The following is a 21,033-nucleotide window of genomic DNA, read 5'->3' on the forward strand; positions in this document are numbered from 1 at the left end:
TTTCATTGTATAAATGGTTATCACTATTATTAATATTTATCCATGTTCATGGACATTTGGGTAGTTTTCATTTGGGGATATTTTGCATATTTCTGTTGTGAGTATTCTTGTACATGTCTTTTGGTGCATAGATTTAAGCATTTCTGTTGGGTAATAACCAGGAATGGAATTGTATCATATAGTTTGTTTAGCTATAGTATTTACTGTCAAATAGTTTCTTTTTTTTTTTTTTTTTTCTTTTTTAAGATGTTTCTAATTGACTTACTTTTTCCAAAAGTTTGCCTGGGTTTTTAACTGCATACCTTGATCTTCTGGAGTAGCGTTAATCAGAGCCTAAAATGACCAGCCAAGTCTTCCAGCCCAGGAGTGGGCTTGGGAGAGGAGGGGGCTGTTAACCAGCATCCTCTCCCCAGTTCATGAGTGTGAATGAAGGGCAGGAAAGCCCCACAAGGAGAAGACAAGAGGTTTCCAGAGAAGGCTCTGGAGAGGAGAGACATTTGCCCTGAGCTTTGAAGGATGAGGGAGATTTGAGGTAGAGGGGGTCCGGAGGAAGCGACATCTCCTTTGTAAGTTTGGACAGAGCAGAGGGTGTGTGGTGGGGGTTTGTGTACACAGAAAGGAACTAACACACCAAGAGCCTGGCCATTTGGACTTAAGGCCATGAGCTGCGTGGTTTTGAGGGCGTGATGTGAAATGGCCAGTCCTATGGCAAATGCAGGATCAGAGGAGGAGATGAGCTACGTCAGTCTGACCGCTCATCTAGCTCAAATTCCGTGACTCTCTGAAGATGCAAATGCCCTTGCAAAAATAAAAAGGAACGAATTTACATCTGCTTTAAAACTCTTTCCTGTCCAAATGTGTTGTCAAATGTTCAGAATCATTTGATATTTTGTTTTGAAAAATCAGAAGGATTGGCTCTTTAAAAGTGTGGGAATGGATAGAAAAAGAAGAGTAGGGGATGACTCTCAGACTAGGGTGCTGCTACCTCTTGGGGTGGAAAGTGTCAGAGCAGGGCAGCTGGAGGGGAACAGAGTGACTCCACTGAAGTCATAGTTTAGGAGGAGGCTGTACAAAGAGGGTGTGCCTGTGCTGGAGAGAAGAGATGCCCCAGGGCTTCCCCAACAGTCAGGCCGAGCAGGCCATGACTCCCTGGAACTGCTCAGAGGTCCTGTCGGTACATGGGGGCACTGAATTGGATGACCACTAAGTTCCTTCTAGCCTCATATTTGGTTCAGCTGCAATGAGCGACGCCAGGGTGCAACTTCCACACAGGCCGAGCGGATGTTCCTTTGCTCAGGGAAAGCTGTGTCCAGGTCGTGGCAACTCAAGCTGCACACCCATACTCCTGGGAGTCTTATTCTCTGCAAAGATTTGTGACTATGCAGTGTCTCATAAAGTCAAATGGAAGTGGGGCAGCTGGGGGTGAGTAGGGAGCTCCACCAGCCAAGTTCGTAGACCTCCATAGAGGCATGCAGTCAGCCCAGGAGATGCCTACCCCGGCATTGCCAGTTAAGGGACTTCCTGCCTCTTCTCCCCCACCTTCTCCCAAGGTGCATGTTCCCTTTGGAGACTCCTTTTTTCTTTTAGGTCTGACCTTGGTTTTACTTCCCCAGGTTTCTTTGACATGGATCCCACATACCACCCAGGAAAGGAGCTGTAAGGCAAGCCTGGATGAGCATTTTGGAGGGGAAGGATGTTAAAGAGGCTCCCTCAACCTAAATCAGGCCCCAGCAATGTGATCAGACACCAGAGGAGCAGCCAAGTGATTGACAGTTCACAGGAAGTTTTTAACTTCCTTTATCTCAGTTCAGCTTCATAAGAGGGGAGGGGAGGGCATGCTTTATTGTTCTTTACATTTTCCAAGTGAAGAAACATCCATCCCTTCTGTCAGTGAGTCAATTGGCCAGCATTTATCAAGCATCTGTTTATTCATGGTATTATGTGACTATATCATGAATGATCACATCTGGGAATACAGGTTAAAAAAACCTATACCATTCTTGCCTTCAAGAAGTCACAGTTGGGCCACATTCATCATTGTTTCCTGAAAGGCAAATGTCTGCTCTAATAAATGAAGAATCATGCTTGGGGTTTTCTGTTAGAAACTCGATCTAAATGCAGACAGATGTCTAAACAGTAAAAGAAAAACAATTTAAAGCCTTTCAAACCATTAACATTACCAAATCATTTCATCTTTTATGAACAGGTCATGATATGTACATAGAGATGCTGTTTTCCTGTTCATAATCAGTAACCACAGAACCACCTGAAAACTGCCCAGGAATGTCTGATGTTATCACATCTAAATAAGGGATTAGATGTGAAACTTTAGCAGAGAGAAACTGCAGGCCACATTTGCAAGTGTTTTGAGACAGGAATGTAACTGTAAATGTTAAGGGTCTATTAAAAAGTCAACGAATCAATTAGAGATAAAATTGTTTCATTAAGATAAATTCTTAATGATGGATTCAACCAACCACATTTTAATCTGTGAGTTCCTACTTGGAGCTTACCCCTGTGCCTAGCCCTGCAACAGCAATCTACCTGGTTAAACAGTGCTTTAGAGCAGTGCTCAGCAAACTTTGCCTGTAAAGGACAGCATAGTAAATATTTTAGGCCTGTGGCCCCTAAGAACTCTGTGGCAGTGACTCAACTCCGCTGTTGTAATGCGAAAGCAGCCACGGACAATACCAGACAGATAAATGTGGCTGTAGTTTCAGTAAAACTTTATTTATCCAGGCTGTAGTTTGCCAACTCCTACTTTAGACTTTTGTCAAGTCTTTTCACACGGTTATCTCTTTTGAGTTCTGAGAGTAGGCACAGTACATGTCATCCCATATTGAGGGTGAGGAAGCCAGCTCAGAGAGGATAAAGGAGTCAGCGCACGGGCACATGGGGAAGAGGTGGCAAACCCACTTGCCTTCTGGGTTTTCTAATTCCAAACCCAGCACTCCATGGCCACTGCACACCGCCTATTACACAAAAGAAGTACAATGCCTGCTCAAGATAAATCAGGCAAAGCCTATAGTTAGTCTTGTTCTTTTGTTCCGACTGTCGAGAGCAGGGAATTGATCGTTTTTCAATCTGGTGCTTTTTATCATGTAGACAGAGTCTTGTACAAAGAGCCTAGGTTTCTACTACAATTTTGCCTGAGACAACTTAGTGGGTTGCGGCAAGATGCCAGAGTTCTCTGGAAATCCATCATCTCCCAGGAGGATTCTACAGGTTCATGTGAGTGAGTGCATGGTACTTATTTCTTTTGCTTTCGTTCCAGAGACCTAACTCTACCCTGTAGGTTGATCAAAGGCCAGGTGTTACATTCCCAGTCTGAGACATAGTGTCTAGCACATAGTAGGTGTTCAGTAAACGTGTGAATGAACTGAACATCAGGGCAGGGACTCAAGACACTGAATGGACCCCTGGGAATTAGTTCCTATTTTTGCACTCTGGTGAAATTCCTGGGAAATTCCTTTCTATTTCTTAGGATCTCAGTTTTTCCCACTTTAAAATGGAGCCCAGAATTCTCAACTGCTTCAGAGATGGTTGAAAAAGTAGCCACCACCAAAGAAAGCCAGGATTTGGGCAGATCTTATTATTCCAAATCAAGGCAGTAGTTCATCATGATGATGCCAGTAGGACAGGAATCAGACAGATCCCCTGGTTTTTCTATATAAATTTAAAATTTTAGTTTGAATCAACTATATTGAGGCATGATTATATATAATAAACATGTACCACATTGTTTTTTTGTTTGTTTGTTTGTTTGTTTTGTTTTGAGACGGTCTTATTCTGTCACCCAGGCTGGAGTGCAGTGGTGGGATCTCAGCTCACTGCAACCTCCACCTCCCAGGTTCAAGCAATTCTCCTGCCTTGGTCTCCTGAGTAGCTGGGATTATGGGCGCCCACCACAGCGCCCAGCTAATTATTGTATTTTTAGTGGAGATGGGGTTTTGCCATGTTGGCCAAGCTGGTCTTGAACTCTTGACCTCAAGTGATCTTGGCCTCCCAAGGTGCTGGGATTGCAGACGTGAGCCACTGTGCCTGGCCATGTTTTTAAGTGTGTTGTACATAGTTCATTGAGTTTTGATGAAAAAATATACAGATGCAACCACCACAGTCAATATAGAACATTTCCATTACCCCAAAAGTTATTTTGCACTCCTTCCTGAGCAATTCCCTCTCCTAGCCCCAGGTAACCACTGACTTGCTTTTTCTTAAATATTGTATTTTTATTAAACACATTTTTTTCCTCATGATAAAAGCAATACATACTAATCGAGGAGTCCAAAAATATAGAACAGTCTAATAAAGTAAAATAAATGTCTTAGTCACATTATCCAGAGATAGTTCATATTCTTATTTATATATATTTTCTTCCCATCGTGTGTGTGTGTGTGTGTGTGTGTGTGTGTGTGTGTGTGCGCGCGCGCGCATGCTCATTTAATAATATTGGGGCCATGATCTATATACAACTTCATTGGTCATTGCATATTTGTCTATGATGATTTTATCTAAAATCATTTTGCTCCAGAACCTGTAACTGACTCCTGTATTTGATTAATGGCACCAGGTTACTCAAACTAGTAACCTGAGTTGCTATGAAGAATAGATTTTTTTTCCTAATACATTTTCTAGTTAGTTCTTGCTGTTTTAAAAAGAATACCACTGAGTTTCTGTATAGTGTATTTAACTTGTATTCATTGACCTTCTTGAATTCTGTTATTTCCTATGGTTTTTAAAAAATATTTTCTTAGATATTCTACATGTAAAATAATCTCTTCTGTGAATAATAGTCATTTTTTTTGCTTTCTGATTTATGTGCCCCTTCCTTCCTTCCTCCCTCCCTCCCTCTCTTTCTCTCTTTTTCTTTCTTTCTCTCTTTCTTTTTCTTTCTTTCTTTCTTTTTTCTTTCTTTCTGTTTTATTGGCTTAACTAGGAATTACAATTAAAAGTGATTAAGAATGGTAGTAATCACCATTCTTATCTTCTGTTTAAGGAAATATCTTTTATCTTTCCTCAGAAAGTATGGTGTTCCTCTAGATTTTTTTAGTAAATATCTTTTGTTGGGTTAAATAAATTTCATTCTAGCCCAAATTTATCCTAGGAAAATAATTAGGATGTGCTCAAAGACATAGTTAAACTCTAGTAATACTGTCACTGTTTAGTGAAAAAGAAGAAATAACATGAAATTCCAGAAACAGTAGATTTTAAAAATAAATTTTGGTTGACCTATGATTTGGCATGCTTTGCAACAATTAAATACGTTCTTGTATATTCAACTTATTGGCAAAGGCAAGTGTTCATTAGATATTGTCAAGTAAAAAAAGTATAAAACACAATGTATAATATTATATTCACTTTCATTAGAAAAATAATTAAGCATAGAAAATTTTCTCTAAAAGTATACATTAAAATGTTAGCTATGACTATCATTGAGTAGTGGAAATATGGGTAATTTATATTTCCTTTCTTTCCCTTGATTTTTCTGCAATAAATATATGTTATTTGGATTTTAAAATGAAAATAAGTCAACTCATAACTAAGTGAAAACTAATTCTCCTGACTTGAAAGTGATTAGAACAAATGTATAAAAACCTGCAGTCTGACTGAACTTTTATTTTATTTTATTTTATTTTATGTTTTATTTTTTTGAGATGGAGACACGCTCTGTCACCCAGGCTGGAGTGCAGTGGCGCAATCTCGGCTCACTGCAAGCTCCGCCTCCCGGGTTCACACCATTCTCCTGCCTCAGCCTCCCGAGTAGCTGGGACTACAGGCACCTGCCACCACGCCCGGCTAATTTTTTTTTGCATTTTTAGTACAGACGGGGTTTCACCATGTTAGCCAGGATGATCTTGATCTCTCGACCTCGTGATCCACCCTCCTCAGCCTCCCAAAGTGCTGGGATTACAGGTGTGAGCCACCGCTCCTGGCCCTGACTGAACTTTCAATGGCAGAGATACAGTATTCATTTCTGTCCAGTTTGTGAGAGTCAGTGTTTTCACTGATATCAACCTCTCTTTCCAAATGAGTTGTAAGACCACCCTTTGTAAAGCCTTCACAGATTCTCACCTGTGGCTATGGACTCTGTATTCCTGGACAACAGGGAAACTTCCAGCTGGACAACCTCATAGGACCAGGCAATCTGCTGTCTTAAGGTTGACCAGTGCTGTGCTGGTAATATTCAACAACTAGCTCTCAATTTTTTTTTTTTCTTTTAAAAGGCCAAGTAGCTCTGATTTGTAGCATTTACCCATTCCATGGTATGGACACTCCCACGATGGCCAATTACAAGGTACTAACATGGCATGATGGAATACAGACTTGGGAAGAGATGTGCACAGCTGGCTCCTGTCATCCTGCTCACACTGGCTACTGAAATACCACTGAGACCCACCTGAAGGAGTAAATTTTGCCACAAGGTGTATCTAGAGTCTGTTCCTTCTCCCACATTTAAAATGTTCCCATTTACCTTTTAATAAACACTAACATATTAAATAGGCAGAGGGTTATCAGGAGAGACGAGGAAACCCTGCCTGTATACAGGGATTGGGGTTTGGAGTTTGCGCTGCTGGCTGGTGTATCCCCAGGTGTCTTGTCTGGTGATGCTCCTGATGTTCACAAGCTAGTTAGCGTTCAAAGGCCTCCTCCTCTGGATCAAGGCACTTAGGTTATCTGAGCACCAGGTTATTTGACACCTCTCACCATCATAACGCCCTTTCTGGCACCCAGCATCTATAGATAAGGGGAGAATAGCCAGTATGGAAGAAGTGAAGATCAAAGCCTGACTCTCTGTTTACTTCCTGAGTATAAATAAATTTTGGACAGGCACGGTGGTTCATGCCTGTAATGCCAGCACTTTGGGAGGCTGAGGTGAAAGGACTGCCTGAGGCCAGGAGTTAGAGACTAGCCTGGGCAACACAGCAAGACCTCATCTCTCCAGAAAAAAAAAAAAAAAAAAAAGTTAGCTGCGCATGGTGGCATGAACCTGTAGTCCTAACTACATGAGAGGTTGAGGCAGAAGGATCCCTTAAGCCCAGGAGTTCAAGGCTGTAGTAAGCTGTGATCGTGTCCTTGCACTCCAGCTTGGGTGACAGAGTGAGACCCTGTCTCTAATAAAAAATAATAGTAATGCTGACATGCAAAACACTGCAGAACAACCTGGCAGCTTATGGGGAGCCAAGGAAAGAACTCTGAGGCCCATGGAGGATGCTTTTAGGCTGCACATTCTCAAATAGCTCAAGCCCCATTAGCCTTCACCTATCTATTTGCATAGTCTTATTTTGTGGACCTGCTCCAACGCTGCTCACTTACAATAGTCAAAATGAATTTCCAAATGTGACCTAGACCCATCTGGCCCTCTGTAGAGAGCTGTGCCAATCTGGAAATGAGCCAATTTCATCCATGGTTTGTAATATATAGGAAACATGCAAGAACCGCCAACTGGTTTCATCTGGGCCTATATTTTCCCTAAGGTGACTTAGGAATACTTATTTACAAATAAGATTGTGTGTGTATGTGTGTGCACACACACATGTGGCCTCATTCTAAACTTTGGAGGGTGAGAGGAACCTGTGATAGGTGTTTTGTCTTCTGAGCCCATGATGTACTGTGCTTGTCACAAGACGTAGTATTTGCAGGCTTGAAGAGGAATCCAGGTATGACCCAGCACTTGGTAAGGAGGGCATGAGCCTGAGGGAGGTTCTGAAGCCAGGGGACCCTCTATCATTTTTCACAGGACAAGCAATAAAGATGGTTGTAAAGGCTTGAAGGGGCAAAAAGGGAGACCTTGCCTTTGTGAGGCCTCAAGTTTGTTTATAAATGTGCAGGTGGTAGAAGAAACTTCCTGGGAAGAAAATGGGGTAAGCCTGGGGGAAGCTTTGCCTACTCATCCACATTAGGAAAAAAAAACTCCAGTTTTTTTTGGAGTTTTTTTTTTGGAGTCAAAAAAATAAAAGACCTGAGTAACAGCTTTTGAGTTTCTGTGACCTGGGTTAGAAGAGGGCTGGGTATTCCCCCAGGAAGTACACAGGCACCCGTGACAAATAAGAATAGCCAGGAATCGACTGCCCTCAGCTCTCAGAGGTAAGGGTGTGAGACAAACAACATTCCAGCAGTGCTAATCCTGCAGAGGATTCAAAAGCCATTAGGCAGAAGAGGCTTCTGTGCATACATCACTCAGAGCAGAACCACAGTGGGGCCACTCCACCAACTGGTCACTGGCAGTGCTTGATGAGCTACCTACAAAACTGAGAGCAAGTGTTTAGAAACTTTTATAGCAATTGATCAAATAATTTAAATTTAATTTAATTTTTGTTGAATCTAACTTTTTTTTTGAGACAGAGTCTTGCTCTGCTTCCCAGGCTGGAGTGCAGTGCCGCCATCTCTGTTCACTGCAACCTCTACCTCCCGGCTCAAGTGATCCTCCTGTCTCAGCCTCCCAAGTAGCTAAGATTACAGTCATACATCACCATGCCTAGCTAATTTTTGTATTTTTATGTAGACGAAGTTTTGCCATGTTGACCCAGCTGGTATTGAACTTCTGGGCTCAAGTGATTTGCCCACCTTGGCTTCCCAAAGTGCTGGGATTACAGATGTGAGCCCTTGCACCTGACCTGAAAAAATCTTAAAGGGGGACTTGACTTTATTTATCTTTTAAAATTTTATGTTTGTATTTATTCATTTTCATTAAATTTCTATGACAAATCGGAAATAAAAGAACATAGGCCCTTCACTAGTGATAATTTGAGAAGCACCAAGATAGTAGGTGCCCAATGGGGCAGACAATGGGTCCATAGACAGAATGAGGGGATCTCAGCGAATGCCAGGCACTCAAGGAGGGCTTCCTGGGGAAAGGACTCAAGTTAGACTTTGGGGGATGGGCAGGACCTTGACAAATGGAGAGGACCCCAGGTCACTCCTACAGCCATGAGGGAGAAGTCACACTCAATATAAGCACATTTGCGAGTTACTTTTAGGGCATGTACATTCTGTCCCAAACACTGTGCGGGATGTAATAGGCAGTTTGTAGCACTGAGAGCTGAACATTGTTATGGGAGTCAGGGCTCTGGGTTCTGGATACAGCCCTTATAAAATCTCCCTGTATAGCACCAGGAAGATCATTTAACCCTTCCCGCTCTCCCACCCTCTAAACTGTAAGAGCCATGAGGGCAGAGACTGTCTTTGGTGAGCAGTGCCTACCTCAAGCCTGACAAATGATAAGTTCCCAGTAAAATTTTTGGTGAATGAATGGACAGGTTTCAGTTGTAACACCTGAAAAATGGGGAGGCTAATAAGATTAGTGGTTTTGCAACTGTAAAATGAAAAACTATATTGTGTAGCCAACCTGTCCTACAAGAAGCTCCAGGAAATCAAGTTTTGTAGCTGGGTTATCAAAACGGATTCTGTTAACAAGGAAAAGGGGAGAATGGGCACGTACTGGCAACTGTTGGTATTTGCCACAATATGTGTGTGTGTGATTTTTTTGTCCCCCTTTTACATTAGCAAGAAAGTCTTCAAGGAAGGATTTCTTTGTAAAGAGAATGTAGGCTGGGCATGGTGGCTCACGCCTCTAATCTCCCAACACTTTGGGAGGCCAAGGCGGGTAGATCACTTGAGGTCAGGAGTTCGAGACCAGCCTGGCCAACATGGCGAAACCCCATCTCTGCTAAAAATACAAAAATTAGCTGGGTGTGGTGGCGGGCATCTGTATCTGATGCACTGCCGGCTCGCCCACGCCAACCTGCAGCCCTGCCAGAGCCTGTGACCGCCCGTGGAGGCCTTCTGTGAGAGACCCACGCACCCTGTGCTGGAGCCTGGGGTTTTACCCTTGACCCGGAGTGCAGCTGGGGGCTCCTGGGATGGGAGAGACATCCTTGGGAGGCCTCCACGTGGGAGCTGCTGGCCCCCAGCACCCCCTGCGGCCTTGCTAATCCCAGCTACTCGGGAGACTGAGGCAGGAGAATTGCTTGAACCTGGGAGGCAGGGGTTGCATTGAGCCGAGATCGCGCCACTGCACTCCAGCCTGGGCAACAGAATGAGACTCTGTCTCAAAAAAATAAAAATTAAAAAAAAAATAAAGATAATGTAGGAGGAGGTTTTGCAGGGAAGAATAAGGAGGACATTGAAGCAGGAGGAATGCTGTATGTCTGTAGCTGGGAGGCAGAAGTTGGCAGGCCTGGTGGAGGCCTGAGCAGGCAGCCACTACTCCCCACCACCTTGGCAGGCACAGGACCCTCCGGCCCAGGGGACTGAGCTCCAGCTTCCTGCTTCTCTTCTCCTGCCTCCCCACTAAGCAGAAGGGACCCCCGTGACATTGGTGCAGTCAGGGGCCCAGGACTCAGCCCTGAGGCTTGAGAGAACTTTCCCTTCTGTAGGCTTTTGCCACAAGATCCCTGATCTCCCACCAGGTCCTCAAGCACTTGAGTGAGTGCTCAAGGACCCACACTCTCTGGGACAAAATCGAACCACCTGCTTCTGTCTCTTTCTCACCAGCTGACTTCTCCACTCCCATTCTCTCCGTCCTTCCCCTCTTCTCTGTGGCAATGGCAAAGCACAAGGAGGAAGTGAGGAAACTGACCGTCCTCTCTCCATTTCAGGAGCAGCAGAGACTCCTCAGGAAGACTCACTGGACTGTACCCACCACCTGCCATGTCTCTGTGGCCACCTTTCCGATGCAGATGGAAGCTGGCGCCAAGGTACTCTAGGAGGGCGTCTCCACAGCAACCCCAACAGGACTTTGAGGCCCTGCTGGCAGAGTGCCTGAGGAATGGCTGCCTCTTTGAAGACACCAGCTTCCCGGCCACCCTGAGCTCCATCGGCAGTGGCTCCCTGCTGCAGAAGCTGCCACCCCGCCTGCAGTGGAAGAGGCCCCCGGTGAGGCAAAATGTGTCAGCCCAGACCCTCCTTCCCTAGGGTTTAGGGCTTTCAGATACTGCGCCTAAGATATATGGGAGAAAAAAACAGGCTTTTTCCTACTCTCTCCTCTCCACTCAACACAACACACTCTTCTAACACCAGATGTGTAGGAGGTTTTCCCCACATGCCAAGCAATTCTCTGGTGGCCACCATCTGGGTATTCTGTAATGAAATTTAATTCCGACACTGTCTACCTAGAGACGGTGTCAGATCTCACAGGTTGAGTGTTCATCCCACAAAACTGCCCCTACTTCAGATGCCAATCACAAGTCCCAGGTTGTGACCTGTACTCACGACCAGCCATAAATCAGGACCGTGATTCCCATGATCCCCTCCTTGGGTTTGATTAATTTGCTGGAGAGGCTCACAGGACTCAGGGAAATGCTTCGCTTACATTTAATGATTTATTATAAAGGGTATGACAAAGGATGCAGATGACAGCCAGGTGGAAGAGATGCATAGGGCAAGGCATGGGGAAGGGGTGCGGAGCTCTCATGCCCTCCCTGGTTGTGGCACCCTCCAGGGACCTCCGTGTGTTCAGATATCCAGAGCTCCTTACACCCTGTCCTTTTGGGTTTTTATAGAGGCTTTATTACCTAGGCATGATTGATTACATCATTGGCCTTTGGTGATCAATGTAACCTTCAGTTTCCCTCCCCTCCCCAGTGATCAGGGGGTGGGGCTGAAAGTCCCAACCTTCTAATCCTGCCTTGGTCTTTCCAATGACCAGACCCTATCCTGAAGCTACCTAGGGACCACCAGTCACCAGTCAATCATTAGCATACGAAGGACACTCTTATCACTCTAGAGGTTCCCAAGGTTTTAGGAGCTGAATGTCAGAAAACTGAGCAAATGAAGACCAAATATATATTTCACAGTATCACACCAGGTCTTACTGTCATTGATCTCCATGAGAAGGGATGGGTATGTTCCCACATTCTCACTTTCCAGATGGAGAAAACCAGGGGTGATTTTGAGAATGGTCTAAGATGTAGCCCTCCCTCAGTCCTGCCCAGAAATATGCAGAACAGCTATAGCCAAAAATATATCAAGGTACTGTTTAGCTTCATCTGAGATGGCAAGGCTTCCTGAGTCACAGCCAATACCATCTGCCAGAGAGATAAATTTTAACATCTCTCCAACCTCCTACCCCCAAAACAGGTTCATGAAACATGTAAATTAAGAAGCTATTAATCACTTTACAAAAGTATTCTTCACTCTATAAAATGCATCAATTCCTTTAAAAAGCAACTTCTTAATGTGTTCAAATGTAATCCATCTCCCTGAAACTTGATTTACCTACAAGATTTCAGGAACACGCTAGTGAACAGGGTAAAGTGTAAGCCTGTGCCACAGACTTTCCTTTTCTCTTCCCTACTCACCCATCACCATCGATACCTGCAGCCCCAGACTTATGAAGTCCCTACTGTGTGTAAAATTCTGCAGTGAGCCTCCTAAACTACATGGCAGCCAAGATCCTACTTCTCTCAGAAAATCCTGGGAACTGCTGACATAGAGACTCTGTTCTACATCTGACTTGGGGAAACTGTGTCCGCGCAAAGACTGAGAATATAAATCTTGCCACGGAGCAGAGACCACCCCCCTACCACCCCATCACAGGCTGCATCGCATCAGGAAAAGCCAAAGAGAACATCATATTAGGGGTCAGGAATAAGAAGGAGGAATAGGGGAGAAAAAAGAGAAAGAGAAGATATCTAGGAAAACTGAAAATACCTCCTATAAAAGTGTTTCCATTTTTAATAGAAACTCTAAGAAAAGGCATTTTTGGTATAAGTGCTACTTCTCAATATCTACACAGAGTTCTCCAGGGCTCTGACTTACACGAGCTATAAGAAGGAATGAGAAATAAAAAGGACAGAATTCTGTATCCCAGATCTTCTGGGATAGCACTGATTACACCTATATTCTGTATCTTTGTCCCCATAAGTCCAGTTTTGGGGTATGGGAAAACGTGGTCACTGTAGCTCCAGGAGCTTTTTTGTTCTAGGTCAGAATGACAATTCTGTTTGTCTTCCCCAGGAGCTGCACAGCAATCCCCAGTTTTATTTTGCCAAGGCCAAAAGGCTGGATCTGTGCCAGGGGATAGTAGGTAAGTTTGCACAGCCCCTGGAGACAGACACTAGGCTGCCTGCTGACCAGGCCTGGTCAAGACAGAGTGGATGATAAAGAAGAGAAGCCAGAGATCCCCACTGGAGAGAGGCCCAAAATGGCTATTCACTGGCAAACCCTGAACGCTACCTGGACATGCTCTGTTCTTTGCCGTGAAGTTTATAAAAACTGGTCCTCTGGGGATGCGTGGGAATGCCATACCCTGCCTAAGTCCTCACATAGTCCTCATTACCAGTTTACAGGTCTAAATTTTAAGTTTGGAAAATGTGCTCACTCTATTTTAGTTCCCACAATGGGTCCTTCTTGAGACAGCAGTCATTAGCCTCCCCAGAATAGGATCAAAGCAGATCTATCGTCAACTCTACCTTTTTAAAATAGTAAATTGGTCATCAGGGAAGGCCCAGCCAAGTCCAGTGATACCCATTTCACAGACAGGGAAATGGAGTCCTGAAGGGTTGAGGCTTTCCCAGAAGAACATAAATCAGTTTCAGAGGCAAGATTTGGAAAAAGTGAGTGGCGTTGAGGTCCCAATTCCTGAGGATAGGGCATTCAGGAATCTAAAATTCCTGGTCCAGATCTAAAATCTGGTCCAGGAACATGGCTCTGGTTTTGGGGTCAAGTTGGATTTCAGCCAATGCTCCCAGCCCCACCTCTGCTCACTCATCATCCGCCTTCACAGTATATAATTCCCTTCTCCTAAACTAGGCTACAAGCCCAGAGAGGGTGGCCATTGGGACCGGGCATCTTCTGCAGGCATAAAGTCCGCAGTAGATTCATGCAGATGCTGTGTGCTGTCTGACTTAGGAGACTGCTGGTTCTTGGCTGCTTTGCAAGCTCTGGCCTTGCACCAGGACATCCTGAGCCGGGTTGTTCCCCTGAATCAGAGTTTCACTGAGAAGTATGCTGGCATCTTCCGGTTCTGGGTGAGTGTCTTCCCGGGTCCTCAGCCCAGAGGGAGTCATAGGAAAAAGGGTTCCTGGAGGACCATGTCTTCACCTTCTGGGCTGATCACCATCTGCAGCAGTCCTCATTCACCCGGGGCCACTCTCTCCCTCCAGTTCTGGCACTATGGGAACTGGGTTCCTGTGGTGATCGATGACCGTCTGCCTGTGAATGAGGCTGGCCAGCTGGTCTTTGTCTCCTCCACCTATAAGAACTTGTTCTGGGGAGCACTTCTGGAAAAGGCCTATGCCAAGTAAGAAACCGGCAGAAATATCCCCCTTCCCATTGCTTCTTTTTCTCTCTCTCAATGTTGAGGAAGGGGAATGGAGTCAGGTAAAGTTTATGAAATGAGATCCTGAGGCATGTCTTGGCCAACATAGAAGTGACAACGTATTCAGTCTTTTATGTAGGGGTCGCCTCATCTAAACCTGCATTCAAGAGTTTTGCCTTTCCCTAATGGATAGAATTAAGGGGGATAGGAGCTCTGAGTGTATATTCTCTCCTTTGCTCCTGGGATGGAAGGAAGGAGTAGCAAGATACACCCAAAGAAAACCTAAGCAAAGGCTTCGCTTCTCATTTGGCCCATCTAATCTACAGTTTAAATGCCTCTTCCTTTTGTTTTGAATGAAACCCTCTCAACGTAGCTGATCACTGCTGTCCCCAGCAGCTAAGAGGTCTGGATGAAGGAGTAGCAGCAGGGGATCCACCTGCTTGGGTCCCTGTGGGGCGGCCTGATCATCAGGGGTCAGATTGTGGGCACAGCTTCAACGACACAACTGCAATATGAAAGTTTAAGAGTTTTTCATACCTACAGACCCTAGAGGGTACTTGGCATGTATGGAGTGCACACACACACGCATGCACATACACATGCACACACACACGCAAACACAGACACACACATGCACACACACACATATGCACGCACACATGCACATACATGCACGCACACACATACACACACACACGTCCACACATACACGCATACACACATGCACACACGCACACATGCACACACACACATGCACACATGCATGTGGAGGTCAGGGGGCCCAGGCAGAAAGAGAGAAAATGGACTTGTGGTGGACACATGCCTTTTCTTGAGTCCAGGGTGTACTCCCAACAGGTTTCCCGCAAGCAGCTTTAACTGATGGGTTCAAAGCAAGCAGGCACTAGTTGAGATCTCGCTGTGAGTGACAGGCAGTCACTAAGTTCTCAGGCAAACGTCTGAATGGTCCATTTAAAGGAAGTGGTGGGAAAGAGGGGTTCCCAGTCTTCTAGGCAGGAGAGATGCCTCTAAGTTTTATCTATGACCACCAGCTGGAGCCATTCAGGATGGGTATGGTATTGGAAACTATGTCAGGGTTGCCTGAGCTCTGCTTTTGGTATGAGAAAACTAAACTCCTATTTAAAAGTGGATGCCGAGGCCACATAAAATTATAAATACTCATGTTACTTTTTTCCTCTCATGTTTATTTCTTCCCTGGCCAGGCTCTCTGGTTCCTATGAAGACTTGCAGTCAGGACAGGTGTCTGAAGCTCTTGTAGACTTCACTGGAGGGGTGACAATGACCATCAACCTGGCAGAAGCCCATGGCAACCTCTGGGACATCCTCATCAAAGCCACCTACAACAGAACCCTCATTGGCTGCCAGACCCACTCAGGGGTGAGACTGGGCTGCCACTGGCAGAATGTCCTCTTCTCCTGCACCCATGCCCTCCATCCACCACCACTACCCTCACCTGGGTGTGGGCTCAGGACCTCCACCCAGCTCCTACTGCTGAGGTCCTGGTGTTCAAACCAGAGCAGCAAGGCCAGGTGCGGTGGCTCACACCTGTAATCCCAGCACTTTGGGAGGCCGAGGTGGGCGGATCACCTGGGGTCAGGAGTTCGAGATCAGCCTGGCCAATGTGGTGAAACCCCGTCTCTACTGAAAAATACAAAAATTAGCCGGGCATGGTGATGGTCACCTGTAATCCCAGCTATATGGGAGGCTGAGGCAGGAGAATCACTAAAACCCGGGAGGTGGAGGTTGCAGTAACCCGAGATCTCACCCTTGCACTCCAGCCTGGGCAACAAGAGAGAGATTCCGTTTTAAAAAGCAAAAACAAAAAAACCAGAGCAGCAGTGTTGGCGCCTCAGGACAGGCAAGGCAGTAGGAAAAAGAAGATGATGTGCAGAGAAGGAAGCTAACAATTATTAAGTGCCAGCTACATGCAAGGCACTTTCCACTTCCTATTTGATAACAATTGAAACAATGGAACAGGAGTAGGAAGCCCTCAGTTCAGCCCTGCCTTCACTAATGGCCAAATGTGTCACCTCACACATTGACTCAACTCTAAATAGAGTTTGTCCTCTGTAAAATGGAGGGTATGACATGATCACTGCAGAATGGCTCACTTAATAAGAGGGTGGAATGAGACTATGGATACCAAAGAGCTTTGAAAACTGCAATGTACCATACCGTGATTATCTCCCACACTTCTCTCCATAAACCCCTGCTCCAACCAAGCAGCCTTCCCACGACTCAAAGAATAAGCTGTACATAACAGAAGACTGATCAGGACCTCTCTTGTCTCTGCAGGAGAAGATTCTGGAGAATGGGCTGGTGGAAGGCCATGCCTATACTCTCACAGGAATCAGGAAGGTGGGTTGAGGTTGGCCCCTCGGTTTCCCTCTCAGCCTTGCCCTTCCCTCTCTGGACCCTAGCTTATCTTGGTGGATTTAGTTTCTGTACCATCTGGAGAGTGGGTAAAGCCTTTGGTGGGTCCCTGTGCCTCGGCATCTATTTCCTGCGGTGAAGTGGTGGGTCCAGGCTTTGCCACCGCCAATGCATCATCCCAACCTCATCCCCTGGGGCAGCCCTCAGCCAACCATCCTCCCACCCTGCTGTACCTCACAACCCTTCCTTGAACTTTGCTTCACTGGGCTGCCAAGAACAACCATTTCATCTGGTTCTTCCCTCCCAAATTTCTACTCCTCTCTGACACGCTTCTTTATGACAGTCTCCATTGCTATCCATCTTTTGAGCTCTACTAGGCATTGAGAGGAAGACACACCAGGCAGGACCTGCCTACAAAGGGCTTACAGTCAGGTATGGTCACAAACCATATCTGAAAATGAGGAGGAAGCAAAGTTGAAACTGAGAGAAGAGAGTGTAGATGAAAGACTTTAGGAATTCATGGATAAGAGAAAAGACCTCCATCGAGTTGGGTTGGGGAGAAGTCAGAAGAGTCTCTTACAGAGGAGGTGCTGTTGGGTTGGTCCTTGTAATGGATAGATTTGCACGGGGCGAGAAGGGCATTCTGGTGGAGGGAGCAGTGTAAGCAAAGCATGGAGATAAGAAGTCAGCAGGTTTAAGTTAAAGAACCTCTGATATTCTCTAGAGGGCCCAACTCCTCCCAAGTACTCCAGTTTCCTTTAACTCTGTTTCAAATTTCTTGGACTCAATTCACACTTAACTTCTTCCTTCTAGATCTCCAACAACTATGTTGGTCTGTGTGCCCAGAGCTTTTAATTTATTTCCATATTTATTAACAAAATTTATGTAGCACTTACTGTGTGCTAAATGCTGTTTAACTGCCTTACAAACGTGGACTCATTTCATCCTCACAGCACTACTCTGAGTAGGTTGTGAACCCCAAATATCTGAGACAGGTCTCAGTTAATTTAGAAAGTTTATTTTGCCAATGTTGAGGATGTGCACCTGTAACACAGTCTCAGGAGGTCCTGACTACATGTGCCCAAGGTGGTCAGAGAACAGCTTGGTTTTATACCTTTTAGGGAGACATGAGACATCAATCAACATATGTAAGATGAACATTTGATTCCGTCTGGAAAGGCAGGACAACTCGAAGCAGGGAGGGGGCTTCCAGGTCACAGGTAGATAAGAGACAAATGGTTGCATTCTTTCAAGTTTCTGTTAGTCTTTCCAAAGGAGGCAACCAGATATGCATCTATCTCAGTGAGCAGAGGGGTGGCTTTGAATAGAATGAGAGGCAGGTTTGCCCTAAGCAGTTCCCAACTTGACTTTTCCCTTTAGATTCGTGATTTTGGGGTCCCAAGATTTATTTTCCTTTCACAAGGCCTACTGGTTTCCTAGGGTTGCCACAAAAAAATTACCATAAAATGTTGGGGGCAGGGGAGCTTGAAAACAACAGAAATTAATTTTCTCAGTTCCGAAGGCCTGAAGTCTGAAATCAAGGTGTGAGCAGGGGCATGCTCCCTCTGAAGGCTCTGGGGAAGAATCCAATCCCTTCTTGCCTCCTCCACCTTCCAGTGGCTCCAGGTGTTCCTTGGCTTGGTCTACATAACTCCATTCTCTGCCTCCATCTTCACGTGGCCTTCTCTGTGTCCTCTCCCTTTCTCTTCTGACACTTGTCTTTGGATTTAGGGCCCACCCTGATCCATAATTATCTCAAACCCAGGTCCTTACTTTAATTACATTTGCAAAGATCCTTTTTCCAAATAGGGTCATGTTCACAGGTTCTGAGTGTACGTATCCTCTTGGGGAGGGAAGATCACCATTCAACCCACTATCATAGGTATGACTATTGACCTTATTTCACAGATCGGGAAATGGAGACACAGAGAGGTTAGGTGATTTGCCCTAGGTCTCACAGCTTGTAAGTACAAGAAGCAGAGCCACTTTCTCCTCTACCAGCTCTCTCTGGGGCTGTGATTTTCCACTGCAAGTGCTCAGCTCCAGGCCCGAGTCTCACTCAGATCTCTGGAATGCTTGCACTCAGCCCAGTCACCTAAACTGCCTCTCATTTTATGCAGGTGACCTGCAAACATAGACCTGAATATCTCGTCAAGCTACGGAACCCCTGGGGAAAGGTGGAATGGAAAGGAGACTGGAGTGACAGGTGAACTTTGGGGACATCTTGGAGGGGTGAGAACGGGTAGGTTAGGCAAAGGAGGCTGCCATTTGCACACAGATTCAAATGTGTGCTTTCTTTGGTCTTAGGCTGGATCAGGAAGCCTTTAGACTGGGAAGCTCAATCCCTCACATTTATAAGATGCTTTATGGTATAGAGACTGCTTTCTCTTTCATTATAATAATTAAAGCTGATGTTTGTTTGAGGGCTTGCCAGCACTGTGCTAAACCTTTTGAATTTTTATGATCTCATTTAATCCCCCAAACAACGCTATTACAAAGTAGATAGTTTTATCCCCATTTTACCCCTAATAGAGAAACTTGGATTAATTGAATTGCCTAAGGTCATACAGCATGACTCAACCAAGGTCTTTGGTGCCTGGGTTCAGTGTCTTTCCCTGGCATAGTTCAGCACACCTGGGTTTGCTGAGTCAAAGGTAGACAGATTTGGATTGGACTCTACACTCTGATTACATATAGTAGCCTCTGGGCATTCTGATTAGGTGCCTACATTTAGGTTGTTTCTGCCTAATGGCAGCCCTAAAGAAATGCGGGTTTTGCAGGCTAGACACTGGCTGTAGGGCACAGGCAGAAAGGGAGGTCAAGTCCTAAAGTCCTTCATTCTGTCATTATGAAGGTGTATAATACTTAATCCTTTACAGGTCTTCAGAGTCTACAAACGTGTCCATATACACATTATCACTTAATCATTTTTATATTGATAAAATGAAGGCTTAGAAACACAAGTTGAATATTCCTCCTGATAGAATGTGCTGCATTATATTTGTTACACATTAGTAAACAGTGTTGTTAGAGGAACTGAATCTATGTGGCAAGATGTCATCCAAAGAAATACATAAATTTTAACGTGCTACAGAAGTCTAGCATCATATTGTTGCTGGTGGCGGTTTCTTTCATAGAGGAACAAGCACTAACATTAGAGATAGATGATGGGTACAATTACAGTGTTGTTACTTTCTAGCTGTGTGATCTTAGTTTAGGCAACCTTCTTAAGTTCTTGGATCCAGAGGTATAGTGAATATTAAAATGATGAGCTTTTATTTTGTAGTGTTTAATCTGCTGTTAATCCCATCCAGTATATTTTTCATTTTAAATATTATGTTTTCAATTCTAGAAATTTCACTTGAGATTATCTTCCATTTCTCCCCTTTTTATGTCCGTGTTTCTCTTTACATCCTTGAGAATATGCGGCACTTTTATAATAGCTGTTTTAATGTCCTTATCTGCTAATTCTATCATCTCTCTCATTTCTACGGTGGTTTCTATGGACTGTTTCTTTATTCCAGGTCACGGATCATATTTCCTGCTTCTTCATATGGCTAATAACTTTTTATTGCATGCTGGACATTGTAAATTTTAGTTTCAGAGTACTGAATTTTATTGTATTTCTTTAAAGAATATTGGACTTTTTTTTAAGTAGGTAGTTACATTACTTAGGGATTGTTTTGATACTTTGAAGTTTTTAAGCACTTTTAGGGAAGGTCAAGACAAACCTTTAGTTCAGGGATAATTTGATTCCACTACTAAATTGTAGACCCTCTGGGATCTCTAGTAAAGATTCCATGTATTCAATAAAGTCTTTTGGCTGGGCACAGTGGCTCACACCTGTAATCCCAGCACTTTGGGAGGTCGAGGAAGGCAGATCTTTTAAGGTCAGGAGTTCAAGACCAGCCCGGCCAACATGGTGAAACCACGTCTCTACTAATACTGCAAAAATTAGCCAGGTGTGGTGGCATGTGCCTGTAATCCCAGCTGTTTGGGAGGCTGAGGCAGGAGAATTGCTTGAACCCGGGAGGCGGAGGTTGCAGTGAGCTGAGATCGCACCACTGCACTCCAGCATACGTGGCAGAGTGAGAGTCTGTCTCAAAAATAAGTGAATAAATAAATAAAGTCTTTTAACTCTGTCCGGTAGGAATGCCTGAGATTCCCAGCACTGTGTCTTGCTTACGGTCCAGTCTTGGGGAGTTTCACTTTAAGAAAGCACAGATTAAAGCTCAGCCAAAGACGCAAGGGAACCCCTATGAAGTTTCCTGGAACTCCTTTTTTTCATGTAGCCCCCTCCTTTCGGATACTTTGCCCAGCAAATTCTGGCTGTCTGGATCTCCCCAAACTCCAGATTCTGTCTCCTCCACTCAGCCAGACTG

General features: G+C 44.8%; 1 protein-coding gene across 1 annotated transcript in view; it reads left to right on the forward strand.

Moving 5' to 3' along the window:
• Nucleotides 1–21,033, forward strand: part of CAPN14 (calpain 14) — a 52,102-nt gene that overhangs the window by 10,508 nt on the left and 20,561 nt on the right. The window contains exons 2-8 of the mRNA XM_054677769.2: nucleotides 10,599–10,875; nucleotides 12,958–13,027; nucleotides 13,852–13,970; nucleotides 14,106–14,242; nucleotides 15,481–15,655; nucleotides 16,574–16,636; nucleotides 18,772–18,857. Coding sequence (XP_054533744.1) covers nucleotides 10,651–10,875; nucleotides 12,958–13,027; nucleotides 13,852–13,970; nucleotides 14,106–14,242; nucleotides 15,481–15,655; nucleotides 16,574–16,636; nucleotides 18,772–18,857 — 875 coding nt within the window. The 5' untranslated portion in view covers nucleotides 10,599–10,650. The remainder of the gene's footprint in view (nucleotides 1–10,598; nucleotides 10,876–12,957; nucleotides 13,028–13,851; nucleotides 13,971–14,105; nucleotides 14,243–15,480; nucleotides 15,656–16,573; nucleotides 16,637–18,771; nucleotides 18,858–21,033) is intronic.

This window comes from Pan troglodytes, chromosome 12 (assembly GCF_028858775.2).
Source record: "Pan troglodytes isolate AG18354 chromosome 12, NHGRI_mPanTro3-v2.0_pri, whole genome shotgun sequence".
Classification (NCBI taxonomy): Eukaryota; Metazoa; Chordata; class Mammalia; order Primates; family Hominidae; genus Pan; species Pan troglodytes.